Source organism: Rhinopithecus bieti, unplaced genomic scaffold, assembly GCF_001698545.2.
Source record: "Rhinopithecus bieti isolate Rb0 unplaced genomic scaffold, ASM169854v2 scaffold_5626, whole genome shotgun sequence".
In the NCBI taxonomy this organism is placed as follows: domain Eukaryota; kingdom Metazoa; phylum Chordata; class Mammalia; order Primates; family Cercopithecidae; genus Rhinopithecus; species Rhinopithecus bieti.
Genome location: NW_016805666.1, coordinates 3,763,482 through 3,781,111, shown reverse-complemented (window position 1 = coordinate 3,781,111; position 17,630 = coordinate 3,763,482). Strand labels below are relative to the sequence as shown.

The 17,630-nt window shown below is 42.8% G+C and overlaps 1 protein-coding gene across 1 annotated transcript in view; it reads left to right on the top strand.

Annotated features, from left to right (window-relative positions):
* The first annotated feature begins 8,401 nt into the window (after positions 1-8,401).
* Positions 8,402-17,630, top strand: part of P3H2 (prolyl 3-hydroxylase 2) — a 176,513-nt gene continuing 167,284 nt past the window's right edge. Inside the window, exon 1 of the mRNA XM_017873434.1 lies at positions 8,402-9,197. Coding sequence (XP_017728923.1) covers positions 8,727-9,197 — 471 coding nt within the window. The 5' untranslated portion in view covers positions 8,402-8,726. The remainder of the gene's footprint in view (positions 9,198-17,630) is intronic.

The following is a 17,630-nucleotide window of genomic DNA, read 5'->3' as shown; positions in this document are numbered from 1 at the left end:
TTAATCTATACTTGATAGTAAATCATACGAGTTGTTAATCTTTGTGACTACAAATCATAAAATATGAGCTACTGATGCTTTATATATATTTAAAGTAAAAGCATTATGTATTACATCATTTTATTACCTTCAAAGCAATTTCCTTAGATTTGCCACAGACAAGGCTGCTAATCAATGAGATGCTGAGATTTCTGAGGCCAGAGGTAAGGAAGGATTGTGCATTTCCTTGAGACTTGGAGGGGCCTTGTCCTGCATCTGACTGGAGTGGGCTGCTAGTACCCACCAGGCACTAAAGAAGAGAACACAAGAGGGGGCTCAACAGTCCTGGGGGAAGCACATCTAGATGCTATTCGGAGAAGCAAGGATGCAAGACTAGGTGGGAAAACTTGATGCCAGCTTACAGGGTACCACAGTTTACATGACTCATAATGTAGATGTGGGGAAATGGTGATAAAGGTGGGCAAAGCAGTCTAGAATCATTAGAGTGGTGGATACCCAGCAGTAGAATTCAGATGGTCTTAGTAGCTGAGGCTTTACTGTCCCAGCATTCCGCTCTTTTAGTTTCCCTGTGATCCTACCAGATGATGAGTTCGGAGGCTACCAGAAGTCTGAAGAAATAGACTAGAACAAAGTCTCCTGTTTGCAGGTGCTGAAAGGAATTCCTGTCTGGAGGTCCTAACAAGAGAAGGAAGACATCTCCAGCAAAGTGAGCTCTGGATTCAGATTCAGCTCTCTACTGCCTAACTTATTTTTTTCCTGTGGACTTAAAATATTTTTGAAATCCACAAAAAATCATAAATTAGGCAGTAAAGACAAGTATCTTTACAAATGTCGTCATTCGTAAAGTTTGTATAATATCATATCCTTAATTTCTCCCTCTCTCTACCCAGGGATCAAATAAAATCACAACAATGTTTCCAGTTTAGAATCCTCAAATAGTATTAGTTGAACCTGAACAAAAATGAACGTTTAATGCTAGGAGGGAACTTAATGTAAATTTTCTGTCAGTCAACTAATATCTTTGTATTCCTTCCTGTACTTTTTATATTTGGCTTTCCATCTAGATCCCCGACAAAATGTAAAAACTGCAGCAGCCTACATTTTTCTGAAAATGGGAACAAGATATGATTCACAATTGAAGTGTGCATCTCCATCCTTTTCCCATGAAGCTGAGGCCAGAGAGATAAGCACATCAATAGCTCTGTTGTAGCCAGAACATGCCTCAGTGCACTGTGTCAGCTCAGGGGCCCTGTCAGAAGCAGGGCAGCCCAGATCCAGAGGGAACGTCCTAGCAACAAGTCAGAACACTTTAGTGCACCAGACTTAGGGGTATATAGGCAGCAAGCAACAGGATGAAATGCAGATGTCCAATAGCAAAGCAGTCAGTATTCAGGTAGCTTTAAAAGGAGACAGGAAGATGCCATACCAGAGAGACGAAGCTCATACCCAAGGAATTTGATAGCAAGAGCTAGGTGCTGGTTGAGGTAGGTTAGTGGCATTACTGATATCTAAAAGCTATGAAAGGGACTTAGGTTTAGGAGCAATTTCAGTTAGAGCCGGAAGGAGTAAGGCAAGGGACCCATTTCAGAGGAAATAGGGTGATAATTATTGAGATAAGTAGAATGTTGAAGGAAGCCCTCATTTTTCTTAAATGTCTCAATGAGGAAATTTCTACAGTAATACTTCACACTTGGCCTGGGAGTAGGCAGGTAAGTTTGATTTGAGGGTGTGGTTGGCTGTAGAAATAAAAAGACCATTTACTAAAGATTAAAACCCATGTTCTTACAAAACTGCTTATTCAGCAATAAAGGTAATATTTGGGTAATTATCTCAAGTGATTCCAAATTTGAAGTTGGGAAAAGACAAGCCATTAATTATCAACCCTAATATACCTAAAGAGGAAAATGCAAGGGTTCAGTTTCTAAACCAGTGTTCCAAGGTAGAGTAGGCCAGTAGGAGAACAGTGGTATCTACTTTGCCATGGGACAAAGCCTCCTGGAACTACAGAATGACCAGAGCCAGACTCGGTTCCTAGAGCCTGCAACAGCGATGGTTCTGAAATGTGATATCAGGGAGCCCTCATGAGGAAGAGTGTAGCAATGGAAATGGGAAGAGGGTCTCAGGGACAGGGAGGGCATAAGGGTTATCTCAGGATGACAGAACATCCCATGCATACAGAATATTCTTCTCTTCCAGAATTTCTGATACATAAGGTTTTTCTTTGCACCCATGAACAGTGTTCTGGCATCCCTTGTGTAGAAATGAATTAAGACCTATTTATTTGTATTGTCGTGAGTGTTCCTGTACACATTACATCGTCTATCAAGTTGAGTTCAAAGTTGTATTCAGCTTCTGTTCAATACCTATGGCTTTACACACACACACACACACACCCCTTGTCTATATTTATTTTGCAAAATAATTTTATGAGTCTGGGACTCTAGCTGAATGATTATTATAAAACAAAGTTGGTGGTTGAAGCAAAAATGTGGTCTGTATAAGTTGAACCAAGGCAGAATTTTGACAGAAGCTATGAAGGTATCTTAGACCTGGAAGCAAGCACTGAGAAGCAGTGAGAAAAGCACTAAATAAGCTTTAGTCCTGGCTCTGTCACTTTCAAACTATTGCATTAGGCAAGTCATTTCTCTTTTGTAAGCCTCAATTATTTCAAGGGTAACATTACAGTACAAATGTCTTACTCAAAGGGACCCTTGAAGGTTACACAACTTAATGTTTGTGAAAATAATTGGTAAAATGCTATACCCAATACTCTGGATTTCAACCTGAATTGTGTTTTTAGCTTCAATGATTTGGGGAATACTTAGCATCATTAATTAATTAATTAATTAATTATTTATTTATTTATTTTGAGTTGGAGTTTCACTCTTTTTGCCCAGGCTGAAATGCAGTGACGTGATCTCAGCTCACTGCAACCTCTGCCTCCCGGGTTCAAATGATTCTTTTGCCTTGGAGTCCCGAGTAGCTGCGATTACAGGTGGGGGCCACCACGCCTGGCTAAATTTTGTATTTTTAGTAGAGATGGGGTTTCACCATTTTGGCCAGGCTGGTCTCGAACTCCTGACTTCAGGTGATCCACCCGCCTCGGCCCCACAAAGTGCTGAGATTACAGGTGTGAGCCACTGTGCCTGGTCAGCATTATTTATTTCACTTCTTTGTTGTTGTTCAACTAAATGTGAGTCTTCCAAGGAATGAAGTTAGAATGTCTCCATAACATGAATGTGAGGACAGAGTGTTTGCATGTTTTGTTTGATTTGGAATTTTAAAGCTCAACTGAGAATTAAGGTAAGCACAAGGATGGAGCTATTAAAGAAATTGGAAAGGAACATCCAGTCCTGGAATGCGGCAGCTCCTGTTTGATTTTAAATGTAAGTTAAATATTAATTTTTCTAAAAAAAAAAAAAAACTCTCTTTCTCCAGGGAGGGCTTTCTCTCTCACTCTCTTATGTTGACAGATTGTTGGTGGCTTGCCTTTCACGCTAACTTTTTGGAGAAAAAAAAAGTCTTCAGATGATTCTATTTGCATAAGAAAAAAATGTCTCCAAAACAACTCCCTTGTCACCAGCATCAACAGCAGCTGAACAAGGCGCTGGGTTGTTGCACAGTGATAATTATTCCTTTCATTTCAAAGGAATCAAAGATGTTTGGGGCAAGCAAGAGCCCTGGTTACATGTGATCAAAATATTGCTTTTGGAAAGTCTTAAGTCTACTGCTGAAGTCCGAGTACACTTTTATTGTTCCAAAAATATTTAGTAGAATGGAGAAAAGTTGGTTTTAAAACTAAGCTGATTTGGAGAAAATAAGAGGCCCTTAAAAATCTCTTCTGAAGTCCTACTTGCTAATGGTTCTCTAAAGCAAGACAGTGCAATTATGGTGTTGACTTGTAAACAGAAGTCAAAAGGAAATTCAAGCTCTGTCAAGACTCATTTCAAATATAATAAAAAGGGCTTTGTCACCCAGAATCTCTTTTAATGTTTTTGGATGGATTCTCTTGTGCTCTGGTTATTCTTTGATTTTGTAAAGAATAGGAACAAAAGCATAATTTCAGTCTCCCAGTTCATACCTATCTTAGTAGAAATGTCAACATTTTATGTTCCAATGTCATCTTTTCTCAAATCATATTTCTTTCTTTCTTACTGTCATGTGCTTTTTTCTTTTGCTTTTTTAAAAAAGAATTTACAAAAATACTATCACCCACTGCCCCATGACATCTAGCATATATGTTTTATATTTTGCTATATCAAATGAAGCATTGTACTCCCGCTACTGCCTACCTGCGGGTCTAAGTATCCTCCTTTTTGAATGAAGGGAATTAGATAAGCCTTGAAATGCTCAAACTATGCTATATGTCTCAGGCTTGGCACTGCTGATACATTAGACTGAATAATTATTTCTTCTAGGTAGCTGTCTTGTGTATTGCAGGATGGTCAGCACCATCCCTGGTTCTACCCACTAGACACCAACAATATGAATGTTCCGACCCACCGCGCCCCAGATCTGACAACCAAAAATTCCTCCAGATATTGTCAAGTGTCTTCTGGGGAGTACAATCACTCTCAGTTGAGAACCGCTGCTCTAATTGAAGCTGTGATTCTTAAACTTTTGTTAGTATCTGCATCCCCTGAGAAACTGGTAAAAATATAAAGGCCCACACTAGATTCTAGTTCAAAAATCCAGAATCTTCATGATTTTACTAGCTTTTTAACAACACAACAAAGTTTTAGAACCATTGTTCATAAGAAATTAGATAATAAAGTATGGCCAGCATATCATCAAGGAACAAGTTAGAAATGCAAATCTGAAAGCTCCACCCCAGGTTTCGTGAATCGGGAACTCTGAGATGGAAGTCAGTTCAACAGGTAAGAAAAAGTACATTCTTGGCATATTCTACAAGAAGTTAAGGAGTGTAAGAGACTCGTGGACGACTGTGTGTTCCAACATTGAGTAAGTACCACTGGGAGAGCATGATCTGGAATCAGCTTCTTTGCACTGCATGGCTCTTATTACCATAGGGTCGTGAACTTTTTGTCCTGATCCAGCCTTAAAAAGCAGATCAGGCCGGGCGTGGTGGCTCAGGCCTGTAATCCCAGCACTTTGGGAGGTCGAGGCGGGCGGATCACGAGGTCAGGAGATCCAGACCATCCTGGCTAACACGGTGAAACCTCGTCTCTACTAAAAAAAAAACAAACAAATTAGCCGGGCGAGGTGGCGGCGCCTGTAGTCCCAGCTACTCTGGTGGCTGAGGCGGGAGAATGGCCTGAACCCGGGAGGCGGAGCTTGCAGTGAGCCCAGGTCGCGCCACTGCACTCCAACCTGGGGGACAGAGCGAGACTCCGTCTCAAAAAAAAAAAAAAAGCAGATCAGATTGGCTCTCTTGGAAGGGAATATCTGGGGGATTACACAAAACCCTACCTACTCATGAAATCTACACAGCACCTGGAGCCCCAACTCATAGACTGATTCTTTGGGCTGTGGCATTAGCTGTAGACCTGTGGTTCTCAACTTTGGCTTCGTATTATAATCACCTGGGAAATTTCTAAAACTCCCAGCGCTCAGGTTATATCCCAGACCAATAAATCAGAATCTTTCAGAGCAGGAGCCAGACAACAATACTTTAACTTCTTAGGTGATTCTAATGTTCAAGCAAATTTGAGTTGTCAATGAATAGTTTCTCTCAAGTCAGGCAGAGATTGTAGGCAAGGTATATTACTTACTTACTACTTGTAGTAAGATTTAAGAAATAGGGTAGTAGTACATGAAGAAGGCTTGAAAGAACCTGGCCAATTTGGGAATCAGTAGGACGTGGTTGCAGTCTATAGACTATTGACTATGTGCTGATGCCAATTCTTTCCCTAAGTCTTTTAGATCCTTCCAGCCAGAAGCTATTTTGCAACCTCTGTATTCCCAGAGCGCTTTCTTTTCTTTTCTTTCTTTCTTTCTTTTTTTTTTTTTTGAGACAGAGTCCCACTCTGTCACCCAGGTTGGAGTACAATGGCACAATCTAGGCTCACTGCAACCTCTGCCTCCCGGGTTCAAGTGATTCTCCTGCCTCAGCCTCCTGAGTAGCTGGGATTAAAGGTGCCCACTACCACGCCCAGCTGATTTTTGTATTTTTAGTAGAGATGGGGTTTCACCATGTTGGCCAAGCTGGTCTCCAACTCCTGAGCTCAGGAGATCGGCCTGCCTTGGCATCCCAAAGTGCTGCGATTACAAGCGTAAGCCACTGTGCTCGGCCAACACTTTCAATCTAATCTAACATGTACCACATTCTACCTTGTATTAAAGCTCTATACATCATATATATCAAATTTGTTTCCTATACAGTACTGTGAGCTTCCCAGAGATAAGAATCCTGACTTATTCATCTTCTCTTTCACCTAGAATATTTACTTTAAGAGTAGGCATCAAAAATTGTTAATGTAATTGAAATATATTAAGTGATGTAGAAATGTCACCAAATGTACAAATAGAATGTAGCAAGGAATCCTGGCACTTTGCCCTCAGTCCCACAGCAGGAGTTCCTAGCCTGATGTGCTTCAAAACCTTCCACAAGTGGACTGATAACCCTGGACTAGACTCCAAAATCTTTATCTGAAAACAGAGACAATCTCTAGAGAAAAAGTCTCGGCAGATGACTGATGTGCTAATTCTGGAACACTGACCATCCAAGGCATTCAATATACATTCAGCTCCAAACTGGAGCTTTTTCATCAGTGATATGAGCCGAATTAGTAACGTTTCGTGGAAAAAAAAAAAAAAAAAAAAAAAAGAGCTTGATTCATCCGTGTCTCTTGGAATTACACAGCCAGGGCTGTTCATGGCCTGAGTGGTCAAACCTAACAAAATGAATGAAGGAATGAGCATGACTCTCTGGCAAGCCCCTCAGCATAGTGGTGATTCCACACAAAAGTCTTCTTCGGAAAAATCACAGCAACTAGATACTTTCATGGGTCTTTTTCCCATTGCCTGTCCCTCTGCTCACCATTGCGGGGACTGAAAGACTGGTGAGATTCTCACAGGTACGAGAAGACCGCAGAAATGCCTCCAGGAGGCAGGCTGGGATCCAGGGTCCAACGCATACTTTTGTGAGAGTGTGAAGCCAAGGAACACGAAAGGGGAACACCTTGGCTAAAAATGTATTTGTGATAGAGGAGAAGGGGAGGAACAGGAAGCCTCCAACTAGTCGTTTGGAATCTGGCAACCATTTCTGTCAGCTTTTCCATTCCTAGATTGATGCCCATTGCTTAATTCCTTAAGGTAAGGGATATACTAAATTGCCTCTTTGTTCAACTCTTACAATAAGAATTTCCCTCTCCTCTCCAGTCTCGTCCCCCTCCTCCCCTCTTTTCCTTTTTTTTTTTTTTTTTTTTTTTCTGACGGAGTCTCACTCTGTCACCCAGGCTGCACAATCTCAGCTCACTGCAACCTTCACCTCTGAGGTTAAAGCAATTCTCCTGCTTCAGCCTCCTGAGTAGCTGGGACTGCAGGCTTGCGCCACCACACCCAGCTAATTTTTGTATTTTTAGTAGAGAGAGGGTTTCGCCATGGTGGCCAGGCTGGTCTCGAACTCCTGACCTCAGGTGATCCACCCCGCCCCCCCTTGGCCTCCCAAAGTATTGGGTAAGCCACTGCACCTGGTCCACAGCAAGAATTTATTTCTGAATAGCATTTCACGGTTAGGCGTCCGGCTGTTTAACAGATAAGGAAACTGAGGCCCTCAGTTGCCAAGGTCACGCAGCTGGTAAACGGACGGAGCCAAAATGTGAGTACAGCTCCTCCTGCCTCCAAAGGTTCTCTAGGCCCTGTAACACCACGGCTGCACAGGAAAGGCAGGCTATATATATTGTTCTTCCCCTGGCCCAGCGCCCTGATCCAATGCCCGGACACACATCCACACAAAGTGGGACGAAAAGGTAAGGGAGAGGCCTTCCCCAAGAGGAGCGGTAAGCTTTGATTCTAAAGGCCCTGGGTTGGGTCCGTCCTTTGCCGCTTCTCAGCTGTATGCATTTGGGCAAATCACTTCTCAAACCTCCGCACCTGGGCCTACAGGGCCTCTGTGATGTTTGTTTATTTATTTATTTATTTATTTATTTATTTATTTATTAACTTTAGGTTCCAGGATACATGTGCAGAATGTGCAGGGTTGTTGCATAGGTATACATCGTATCTATGGTTTTATTCAGTCTGAAATGGCGTTCCAGTCTTCGTTAGAAGGTGAAGCTCTCTGTAAACTGCGAGGCCATACACAGATTCCCTAATACGATTAAGGCCCTAACTTGCTAAGCTGGATTTTCTTTATTTCCCAAAAAGAAGGCTGATACTATCCACTGTGCAACTAGACGGGAACCCTCGTGTAAAGCGCCTCGTCCCCGGCTGGCCTCAAGCGGCGCTAGCTCTCTGGCTGGCGCTGGAGTGTGCCGCCCCTGGCAGCCCGGCCGCTGCCGCAAGGAGCCTGGGAGAGCGGCTCCGGAGGCTCAGGCAGCAGGAGGAGCGTGTGAGCTGTGGGCGTCCCTTTAAGAGCGGCTGGCCAGGCTCTGCCTCCGCCTCTCAGTACGCGGAGCGCCGGCGGTCACCTGGGGCTCGCGGGGTAGCTAGATCGCGGCGGGGTCTGCGCGCTTCTCCGAGCGAAGGTGGGAGAGGGGACCCGGAGGCGAGGTGCCGGGAAGCCCTCTTGAGCGTAACCGTCCCGCGCCTCTCTGAGGCGGAGGATGCGGGAGCGCATCTGGGCGCCGCTGCTGCTGCTGCTGCCGCTGCTGCTGCCGCCGCCACTGTGGGGCGGCCCCCCGGACAGCCCACGCCGGGAGCTGGAGCTGGAGCCCGGGCCTCTGCAGCCTTTCGACCTGCTCTACGCCAGCGGCGCGGCCGCCTACTACAGCGGAGACTACCGGCAAGCGGTGCGCGACTTGGAAGCGGCGCTGCGCAGCCACCGGCGCCTGCGGGAAATCCGCACGCGCTGTGCCCGCCACTGCGCGGCGCGCCACCCGCTCACGCCCCTCGGCGAGGGCCCCGGAGCCGAGCTGCCCCTTTTCCGCTCCTTGTTGGGGCGGGCGCGCTGTTATCGCAGCTGTGAGACCCAGCGCCTCGGGGGCCCCGCATCCCGCCACCGCGTCAGCGAGGATGTGCGCAGCGACTTCCAGCGCAGAGTGCCCTACAACTACCTGCAGCGGGCCTACATCAAGGTACCCACAGAGCGCTCCTCCACTCCAAAGACCCTGCGGCTCTCACATGCTCTCTTGAGTCCTCCCTGCTGCCCCCGTCATCTCTGTTCAGTCTTTCAAATTGGGTGTCCTTAAATATGTGTCTCAGTTTGTCAATCCAGATATCTGGTGGTCCTGTCTCTGTACGCAACAATTGATTAACTTGGACAAGTCTTTTTCTCTCTTTCTCAGAGTCAACTTCTCTCTCAAAAAGAGGACTATCCTGATAAGGTGAGGGTTAAAGTACCCATTCAGCACGAATTCAGGAGGCGTTGACAAAGCTGAATCTGGTACAAGTTATCTTCTCCTGCTCACTTCCCATTTCTCTTCTCTCTCCTCTCTCATCCTTCCTATGCTGTAGTCTGCACCTTTTCTCTGAAGTTTAAAAGAATCTTCAAAATAGTGAAATGGAAAGACCTGTTCCAAAACAAATTTCTCTCTCTTCTCCCCTTCACCTACACAAAAGTAAAGATCAAAGGTTAAAGAGAAAGTATGCTTGGAGGAGGCCAAGCTGTTTGAGGCAGTCTCAGTCAAAGTATCTATTCTAAGTGTTGACTTTTACTCCTTTGATAGAGGGCTTCCGTTTTCTGGTGGTAGGCATTGGACTGCGTTACGGCATCAGTCCTCTCCTTCTAGTTTTATTTTTATATACCTAACTTACCTAAAGTTAGTGACAGGAGGTATAGTGTGCATACTGACATATTTTTCACATACATAACTTTGAAGATCTCTCTGGATGCTTCAGCAGAGGGAATTTGAATGAGTTCTTCAGCCTCCACTGCCACTCACCCAATTTTGCTTCAAATTGACTCTCTTAACCCCTCTTTCTGGTTTTCTATGTTAATATATCAAAGTCTCTTCTACAACTATTGGAAAAGTGGAAGCTTTGGGGTTGGTTGGTCATGCTAGCCAATGGACCAGGCTGCTTTTCTTTTCTTTTCTGTTTTTGATGGAGTTTTGCTCTTGTCACCCAGGCGGGAGTGCAGTGGTGCAATCTTGGCTCATTGCAACCTCCGCCTCCCAGGCTCAAGCAATTCTCCTGCCTCAGCTTCCTGAGTAGCTGGGATTACAGGTGTGCACCATCATGCCCGGCTAATTTGTGTGTGTGTGTGTCTTTTTAGTAGAGACTGGGTTTCCCCATGTTGGCCAGACTGGTCTCGAACTTCTGACCTCAGGTGATCCACCCATCTTGGCCTCCCATAGTGCTGGGATTACAGGCGTGAGCACAACCGGACCAGGCTGCATTTCTAAGGAGATGAAAGTACATACCATGTTCAAATACCCAAATGCCTTTTGCAGCTCATCCCACAAAATCTCTGCCCTCATATGTGGTAAGGGTCTCTCAGATTGGCAACTGTTGGTGGAGTGCATGAAATTTCAACTAAGTATAAATCTTAACCTCCTGTGTATTGGCTAAGGTGTTGGAGTTCACTGGACTAGTATCTTGGGCAAGAAATGAGGAGAAAGCCTGAATCCTTTCCAGGACTTGTCTTCTACTTGCTTGTACCTCCTGATTGCTAAGACATATATGAATTATAACTCTGATTTCTTCTAAGTGATTTACACAGTTTCTGGTGGTCTCACAGAAGTCAGTCAACACCAGGCAGAGAGGGATCCTTGAGTGTCTGACAGTGACGTTATCATAAGCTAGTTCCCAGAGAAGAACATGGGTGGTCCCTGTAGCTTGCTCCTCCCAGGAGTCTCAGATGTGAGGCTAGCAGTCCTGCTGTTAATTCCGTCACAAATTTTGGACATATTTTCCTTTCTCATATCTGGAGAAAGAATACATATTCATGGTCAGTCCTATAAAAATAAATAACCATGAGGTAACTCTCAATATGTGGGTTTCCCTTGTTCTGGAATTCTGCTTGCTTCACTGCTAATGTTAGCATTTGTCAGTCATTTCTCCTCCCATTCCCTGGTTGGAGGTCAAAGAAGGTGAAGCCATAGGTTTAACATACCTCAGATTTTTGTGGTGAATTGATTACAGGAACAAGTCACACTCTGTAAGTGAATTACTGGATGTTGTCTGATGAATTAATGAAGTTCAAGAAGTTCTTTCAAAGGTGTGTGGCTTCATGTGTTCATTTCAGTTCTACCAGCAATATTTCTGAGAGCAGAACAAGTCTTGCATCTTCTCCCTTACTTCTCTTCTCTGGCAGTTTCTTGGATCTACATAATTGATAATCTCTTAGGAAGAAAATATTTTTATCCCTTTGGAAATTCATTGTCGAAAGTTGGAGTTTGTGAACATTTAAAAATGCATCATGGTTTTCTCTCCCCTGCACCCCTCCCCCCACCCCCAAGAACTACACAATTTTAGCCTTTTCTTGACTTCCTTGGAATTTCACTTATGAATATGCACACACACCATCTTTTGAGACTGAAAAAAAAACTCTCTCAAATAATAAAAGAACATCCTTGAGCTCTGACAGGTCTGGATTCTAGGGCATTAATTCCCTGACGTTAGGATGAGGAACTCCCTGCATGTGACTGGATATGGTCATAGTGCCCTGTATTGCTGAATTGCTTTTGACATCAGTGATCCAGTTTGCACTTTAAAGGATAATCCTGGACCAGATCAAATTCAGTGAGGGAGGACTGGAATGCTTCATAAAGCTAAGAAAGTACAATTATTCTCAGCTAAGAGATTTTCCAACTATAGAAGCTCTCAGGAGATGTTGCTTCTCCCCCAAATCCTGCTGAGTGGGCCTCCGATGACAGCAGGTTATTCATGCTGGTATGTTGGAGGGGAAGAAGGATGAAGAATCATGAAATCTGAGACCCAGAGTTCAATTTCTTGGTTCACAGATAAGGAAAGGGATGTTTCTAAATGTTGAACAGAAAGGTAAAGAGGTTTGCTCAGTGTCACATATTTAGTGGCATACCAAATGATTTGTTGAAATGAGCACAGGGCTGGGAGTCAGGAGTCTGGATTCTTCCAATAACTGATTCCCATAGCTTTCCTGTGCCCACTGGCCTGTGGGTTCACATCAGGTCCCAGAGAATGCTGCATACCCCAGGGCTATCCTTATGCCAGATTTGGACAGCTCCAGGGATGAGTATGTCCTTGTCTTGCAGGGTAACAGATACTCACTGTATCTTTCATAAGCCTTGCTCTGTTGAATTTTCTCAAGGCCTGGCATGTTGGGAATTTGCCTAGACAGCTATGAGGCAGTAGTTTCACCTGGCTCCTAGCCATACTTTTTGTTTAAAGGCGGGTGAGACTCTTCAAACTTTTGATTTTTATCACTTAAGATTGTTAGATATAACCCATGATTCATAGCCTAAGACGTAAGATATAGCTTTTATCATTGCATTCTCCGCTCAGAAACCTTCAGTGGCCTTCCTCTTGCTACCATATAAAGCTCAAATAGTTTACCATAGCATCCACAGCCTGGCTCCCTCTGAACCGTCCCAGCCCTGTCTTCCCCAACTCTGCCACCCTCCAGCCAAAGGTAACAATGAGTGCTTTGTCTTATGACTGACACTTCTGCATCTCTTGGCCTTGTTTAGTCTTTCTTGGGAGGTGTAGAGGCTTTAGAATAGGATAGACATGGGATTAATTTTTAATGTTCCCAATCTCTATCTGTGTGACTGTCAGCAAATTACATCAGATTTTTCAGCTCTAGTTCTCCCATCTGCAAAATGGGGAAATAATGGGACCTACCTTCCTGTTTTAGGTTAAGTTTAAGAGATGAGTGATATAAAGCACCCAGAATAGGTCCTGATTCTCAGTAACCATTGGAGATATGTTTATTCTTATTATTAGTTAAAATAATAGACCTTTCCTCCTCCTTTTCTACATGTTCAAATCATAATATCCTAAGGAATGCACCTATTTCTGTGAGTTCTTCCTTCACTCCATCTACAGCTCCCAAAAGTACATCATCTGTTTTTCTTTCTTTTTTTTTTTTTTTTGAGGGCGTTGCTGTGCAGGCTGGAGTGGTGGGGTTGCTTGGTGTGGGTTTGTTCTGCGTCGAGTTGGGTACAAGGCGCCGCCACTGGGCTAGTTCTTTTTTTTTTGTGGCGGGTCTTCATGTTACAGGATGGTCTCGATCTCCTGACCTCGTGATCCGCCCACTCGGCCTCCCAAAGTGCTGGGATACAGGCTTTGAGCCACCGCGCCCGGCCCATTTTTCATTTTTAACCCTCATTTTGGAAAAAACTGATAATTTTGCTATTACTTATGTGAGCCTTTGAAATCAAGAATTACTTAGTAATTTCTTGTATCTCCTAAAGCAGAGGTTCCCAGATTTGATATTAACTAAATGGGTACATTATTATTAATCATCAGGGGCATTAAAATGTGATTTAAATTAGAGATAAAGGTCTCAATAGGTCCGAGCTGGGTCATCCGGCAACCATCTTCCCTCCAAATACCTAAAGTGGGATGGTAGCAGTAGACATTCAGTGTACCGTTTGTTGAATGAAAATAACTTGGTTCCATGCATATGAAGAATGTTGTTGAGGAAGATTCTGCACAGTGGCAGGAGGTTTTCTCACTTTAAGTTGTTTGGCTTCCTGGATGGTCACGTTGGAGAGAACGTTACAGGACTGTTGACTCCCTGACTTCTCACTATTTTCTCTAACAAGTTCTGGCCTAATGTTCAAACTTCACCCCCTTTCCCCACACCCCTTTCTTCTCTTTAGTTCCTTATTACTTAAAACTGTACTTGAGAATACCCTGACATACTTGTAAACCTTGTTCATATACAAATTCTGGGAATTTAAACAACAATGAGGGATGATTTTTTCTTTCTTATCTGTGTCCTTTATAATCAGAATGGTTTGACAGGGTCTGTTTTGTTTTTTTTTTCTTTTTTCTACCACTTTTCCCAGACATTTAAGAAAAAAAGAAAGAAAAGAAAAGAAAAGAAAAAAAAATAAAAACTAGTGCTGTTTATTTATTCATTTTTCCTACTCAAAACAAGCTTACCCCTGCTTCTTTTGTTTCTGGATTGTTGCTTTGTTCCATTTGACCTTCCGTTTTCTTCTTAGGATGGAAAGGAAGGGGAAAAATACAGACGCAATTACATTGGGCAATTCTGTTTTGGTCCTAGAGGCCTCTCTTGAAACCTCCTGTATCTTGATCATAATCTATTTGATTAGGATTAAAAGGAAAGGGAAAGATAAAGACACAATTACATTAGGCAGTTCTGTTTTGGTTCTAGAGTCCTCTTGAAGCTTCCTTTATCTTGACCGTAATCTATTTGATTAGTGGTTCCTAGGGGAAAAAAAAGTAAACTCTAGGAACTTCCTCACTCTTACTCTGTTTCATCAACTGCTATCTCTTTCTAGAACGAATGCCTTAAAAAGAAATTGAAAACCCAGACAAGTGCATCATATAGATCTTATTAGTTTAGAATAAAAATGCTTTCCTGAATCTCGTATTTAAATTTTTTTTACCTATTTGTAGAATATGTATATTTTATCTGCAAATTATTTCAAATAGAAGGTTGATTTCATATCTTCTTGAAATAGCTGTTATGAAATTGCTGTAATGGTTATTTCCTCAAAAGATGAGCGTTTCCCCCCTCTCTTTAACAACTGAACACATTTTTGTGCTTAAATCATCAAAATGTACAAGTCACTATTATGTCTCACTCCTTAGGAAGAAAACCTGAGAGATTGTTCGTCTGGCTAGTTTTTAGGTCCTGTGCACTAAGGAATTAGAATCACAATTGTTCCTCATTGGGATTGTTCCATATTTAAAAGCCTGGTCAGCTCCTTACCAGTCATCCATTGCCCTTATAAGTGATACCTGCCACAGAGGCTTAAAATTTAATTAGATGAGGCTGGGCACAGTGGCTCACGCCTGTAATCCCAGCACATTGGGAGGCCGAGGCGGGCGGATCTCAAGGTCAGGAAATCAAGACCATCCTGGCTAACATGGTGAAACTCCGTCTCTACTAAAAATACAAAAAATTAGCTGGGCGAGGTGGCGGGCGCCTGTAGTCCCAGCTATTCGGGAAGCTGAGGCAGGAGAATGGCGGGAACCCAGGAGGCGGAGCTTGCAGTGAGCTGTGACTGCGCCACTGTACTCCAGCCTGGACGAGAGTGAGACTCCATCGCAAAAAAAAAAAAGAAAAAAATTAATTAATTAGATGAGGGCAGCAACTGCTTGCAAGTATTTTCCCATGGTTAATCAGCTTGGTTAATCAGGGATTCCTTCCTAGCCTTTAACAAAGGAAATTAATAAACTGCTCTCTCCCTTTCTTCATAGACCTTAGAGTCAAATGGATTCTGTTACTAATATCATCTGCTCATTTATAAACTCCAAAGGGGTAACTGTGAAATTCTCTTGGAAATGCTTGATAAAATGTCAACTTCCTCATAGGCAAGACTTGATACATTTTGAAAGGTGGATTGGTTCACCTAAAATGAAAACTTACTGGATTTGACATAATGACTGTTCTTTTGTATTGCTAAGGAATTAAGTAAACTGTGGATTTCTTAGAGTCACAGATTTTAGAGCTGGAAGAGACTCCAAAGGAACATCTTCAAGTCAAATAACTGCTTTGGGGCAGTGACGTAGAAGTGAGGGAGGGAAGGATAGCAATTTTGTTCAAGAAATGTAATCTAACAAAGGTGGAAGTGGTAGTTATTAAAATTATAAAAATGCTATAGTTTGAAAGGCCCTCAAAGATCATGAAAAAATCTATCCCTGTCACTTAACAGATGATGACACTGGCCTCATAGATTCTACAACAAATCAAGAAGGGCCGGCAAATGGAGCTTGGTCCAGAATGTAGGTTTTCTGACTTCCAGTCTCCTACTCTTTCCAGCCTCTATGTAACAGTCATGGCTACCTCCTTGAGGGGTGGTCTGGTGAATCAGTGGTGCACTTGAGACCTGCAGTAAACCCATTGCCTTCAGAGACAAAGTGGACATAAGACACATGTTCCTGGACTGCCCCCTCCACCCTGCATTTTCATTCACATGATACGTAAGTTATTCAGCCAAGAGTCACAGCTGTCCGGTGGAAAACGTTGCGTTTCTCATTAGGAAAAATAATTTCTCCTGTCTTTTTTTTTCCATTCATCTTTCTTCTATAACTCTTTTTCTGTATTTTTATTCATCCCTCCTTTCCTGCTGTCTGATTTTCTAGCCGAGTATTTTCCACCAGACCTTGTCATCATTTGCCAAATGGCCTACACATATCTTTAAAAAAAAATAATTTGGTGTCAGCCTTCTGAGTGGCATTCCTAGTGTTGTATGTCTGTTTTGCTGGTTTTAGTACTGAAGAGGACTGCAGACTGTTGTTGAAAGAAGCTATTTCTCTTGACCACACTCCTTTCTGCCTTACTGTACTATATTGTTTCCTCTAGTTATTTCTCGGTTTTTCCTTGGCCGTATTCCTGCATTGTCCTCTTAGTGGTCTACACAATGAAAGCACATCTGAAAAGAAGACAGCAGAAGAGAAAATGGGGAAAGAGAAAATGCTGGTAGACCTAAGGTCAGGTTTCTAGCTGTAATAAAATAAAAGTCATTGAGCCTCTTATGTAATCTGATAAACAGTCATAGGTATCTACTTTTTGATACTGTTTTTCTGTCACTTACCCTCATGTGTGTTGTGTAAGACCTGGGTATGGGTTGGAGGAAGGTGTTCGCCACCAACTCTCTATCTTTCTGCCACTGCCCCCCTGCCATAGTCATGGAACATCAGTACTCCAACCATTTCATTTTATGGATGGGAAAATAAAGCTCAAAAGAGTATTGAGTTGATCAAAGTAAATGCAATCAAATGGAAGATCCAGGATTAGAATCCAGGAACCCAGACACCCTCCAACCCCTGTGACATTGCCATTGACCACTAGTTGTAATGTAAGATCCACACTAGAATAGGGTTCCTCCCATTAATGAGCTCACATCTAATATAGAGGATTTCAAGTGGCGCATAATTATAACATGAGACCCATGGGGAAAATTGTCAACCATAATACAAGTTATAGGATTATTTTTATTGCACTCCCCATTAATGATCAAGTGACTTAACCCTAGGTACATTAACGATTTCAACAAGTTTCACTTTTCTCTCTCTGAGCATCTTCCATGAATTCCTGTGAATTGAAGTGGCTGTACCAGCTTAATTATTTAGGTTCCTTCAGGTCTGTGATTCTGACATTGAGGCTGTCAAGAATATTGTTTATGGCAAGAATTCATGCATCAGGTAAATTAGATGCATGGGATTCTTCACAAAATTTTCTTTGTCTTTGAAAGTTCATAAGAAAGAAAGAGTCACATTCAAGTGAGGAATAGGAAGACCAGAAACTGGTTTCGTGGAGGAAGTGATGTTTAAAATCTTTTATTCTAGAGGGGCCAATGCTAGTTTCCAGATCGGGGTTTTGGATACACAGATGAAAGCTACAGTGTCATTTCTATATAAAGTATATTAAAATTGTGCCCCTCTGA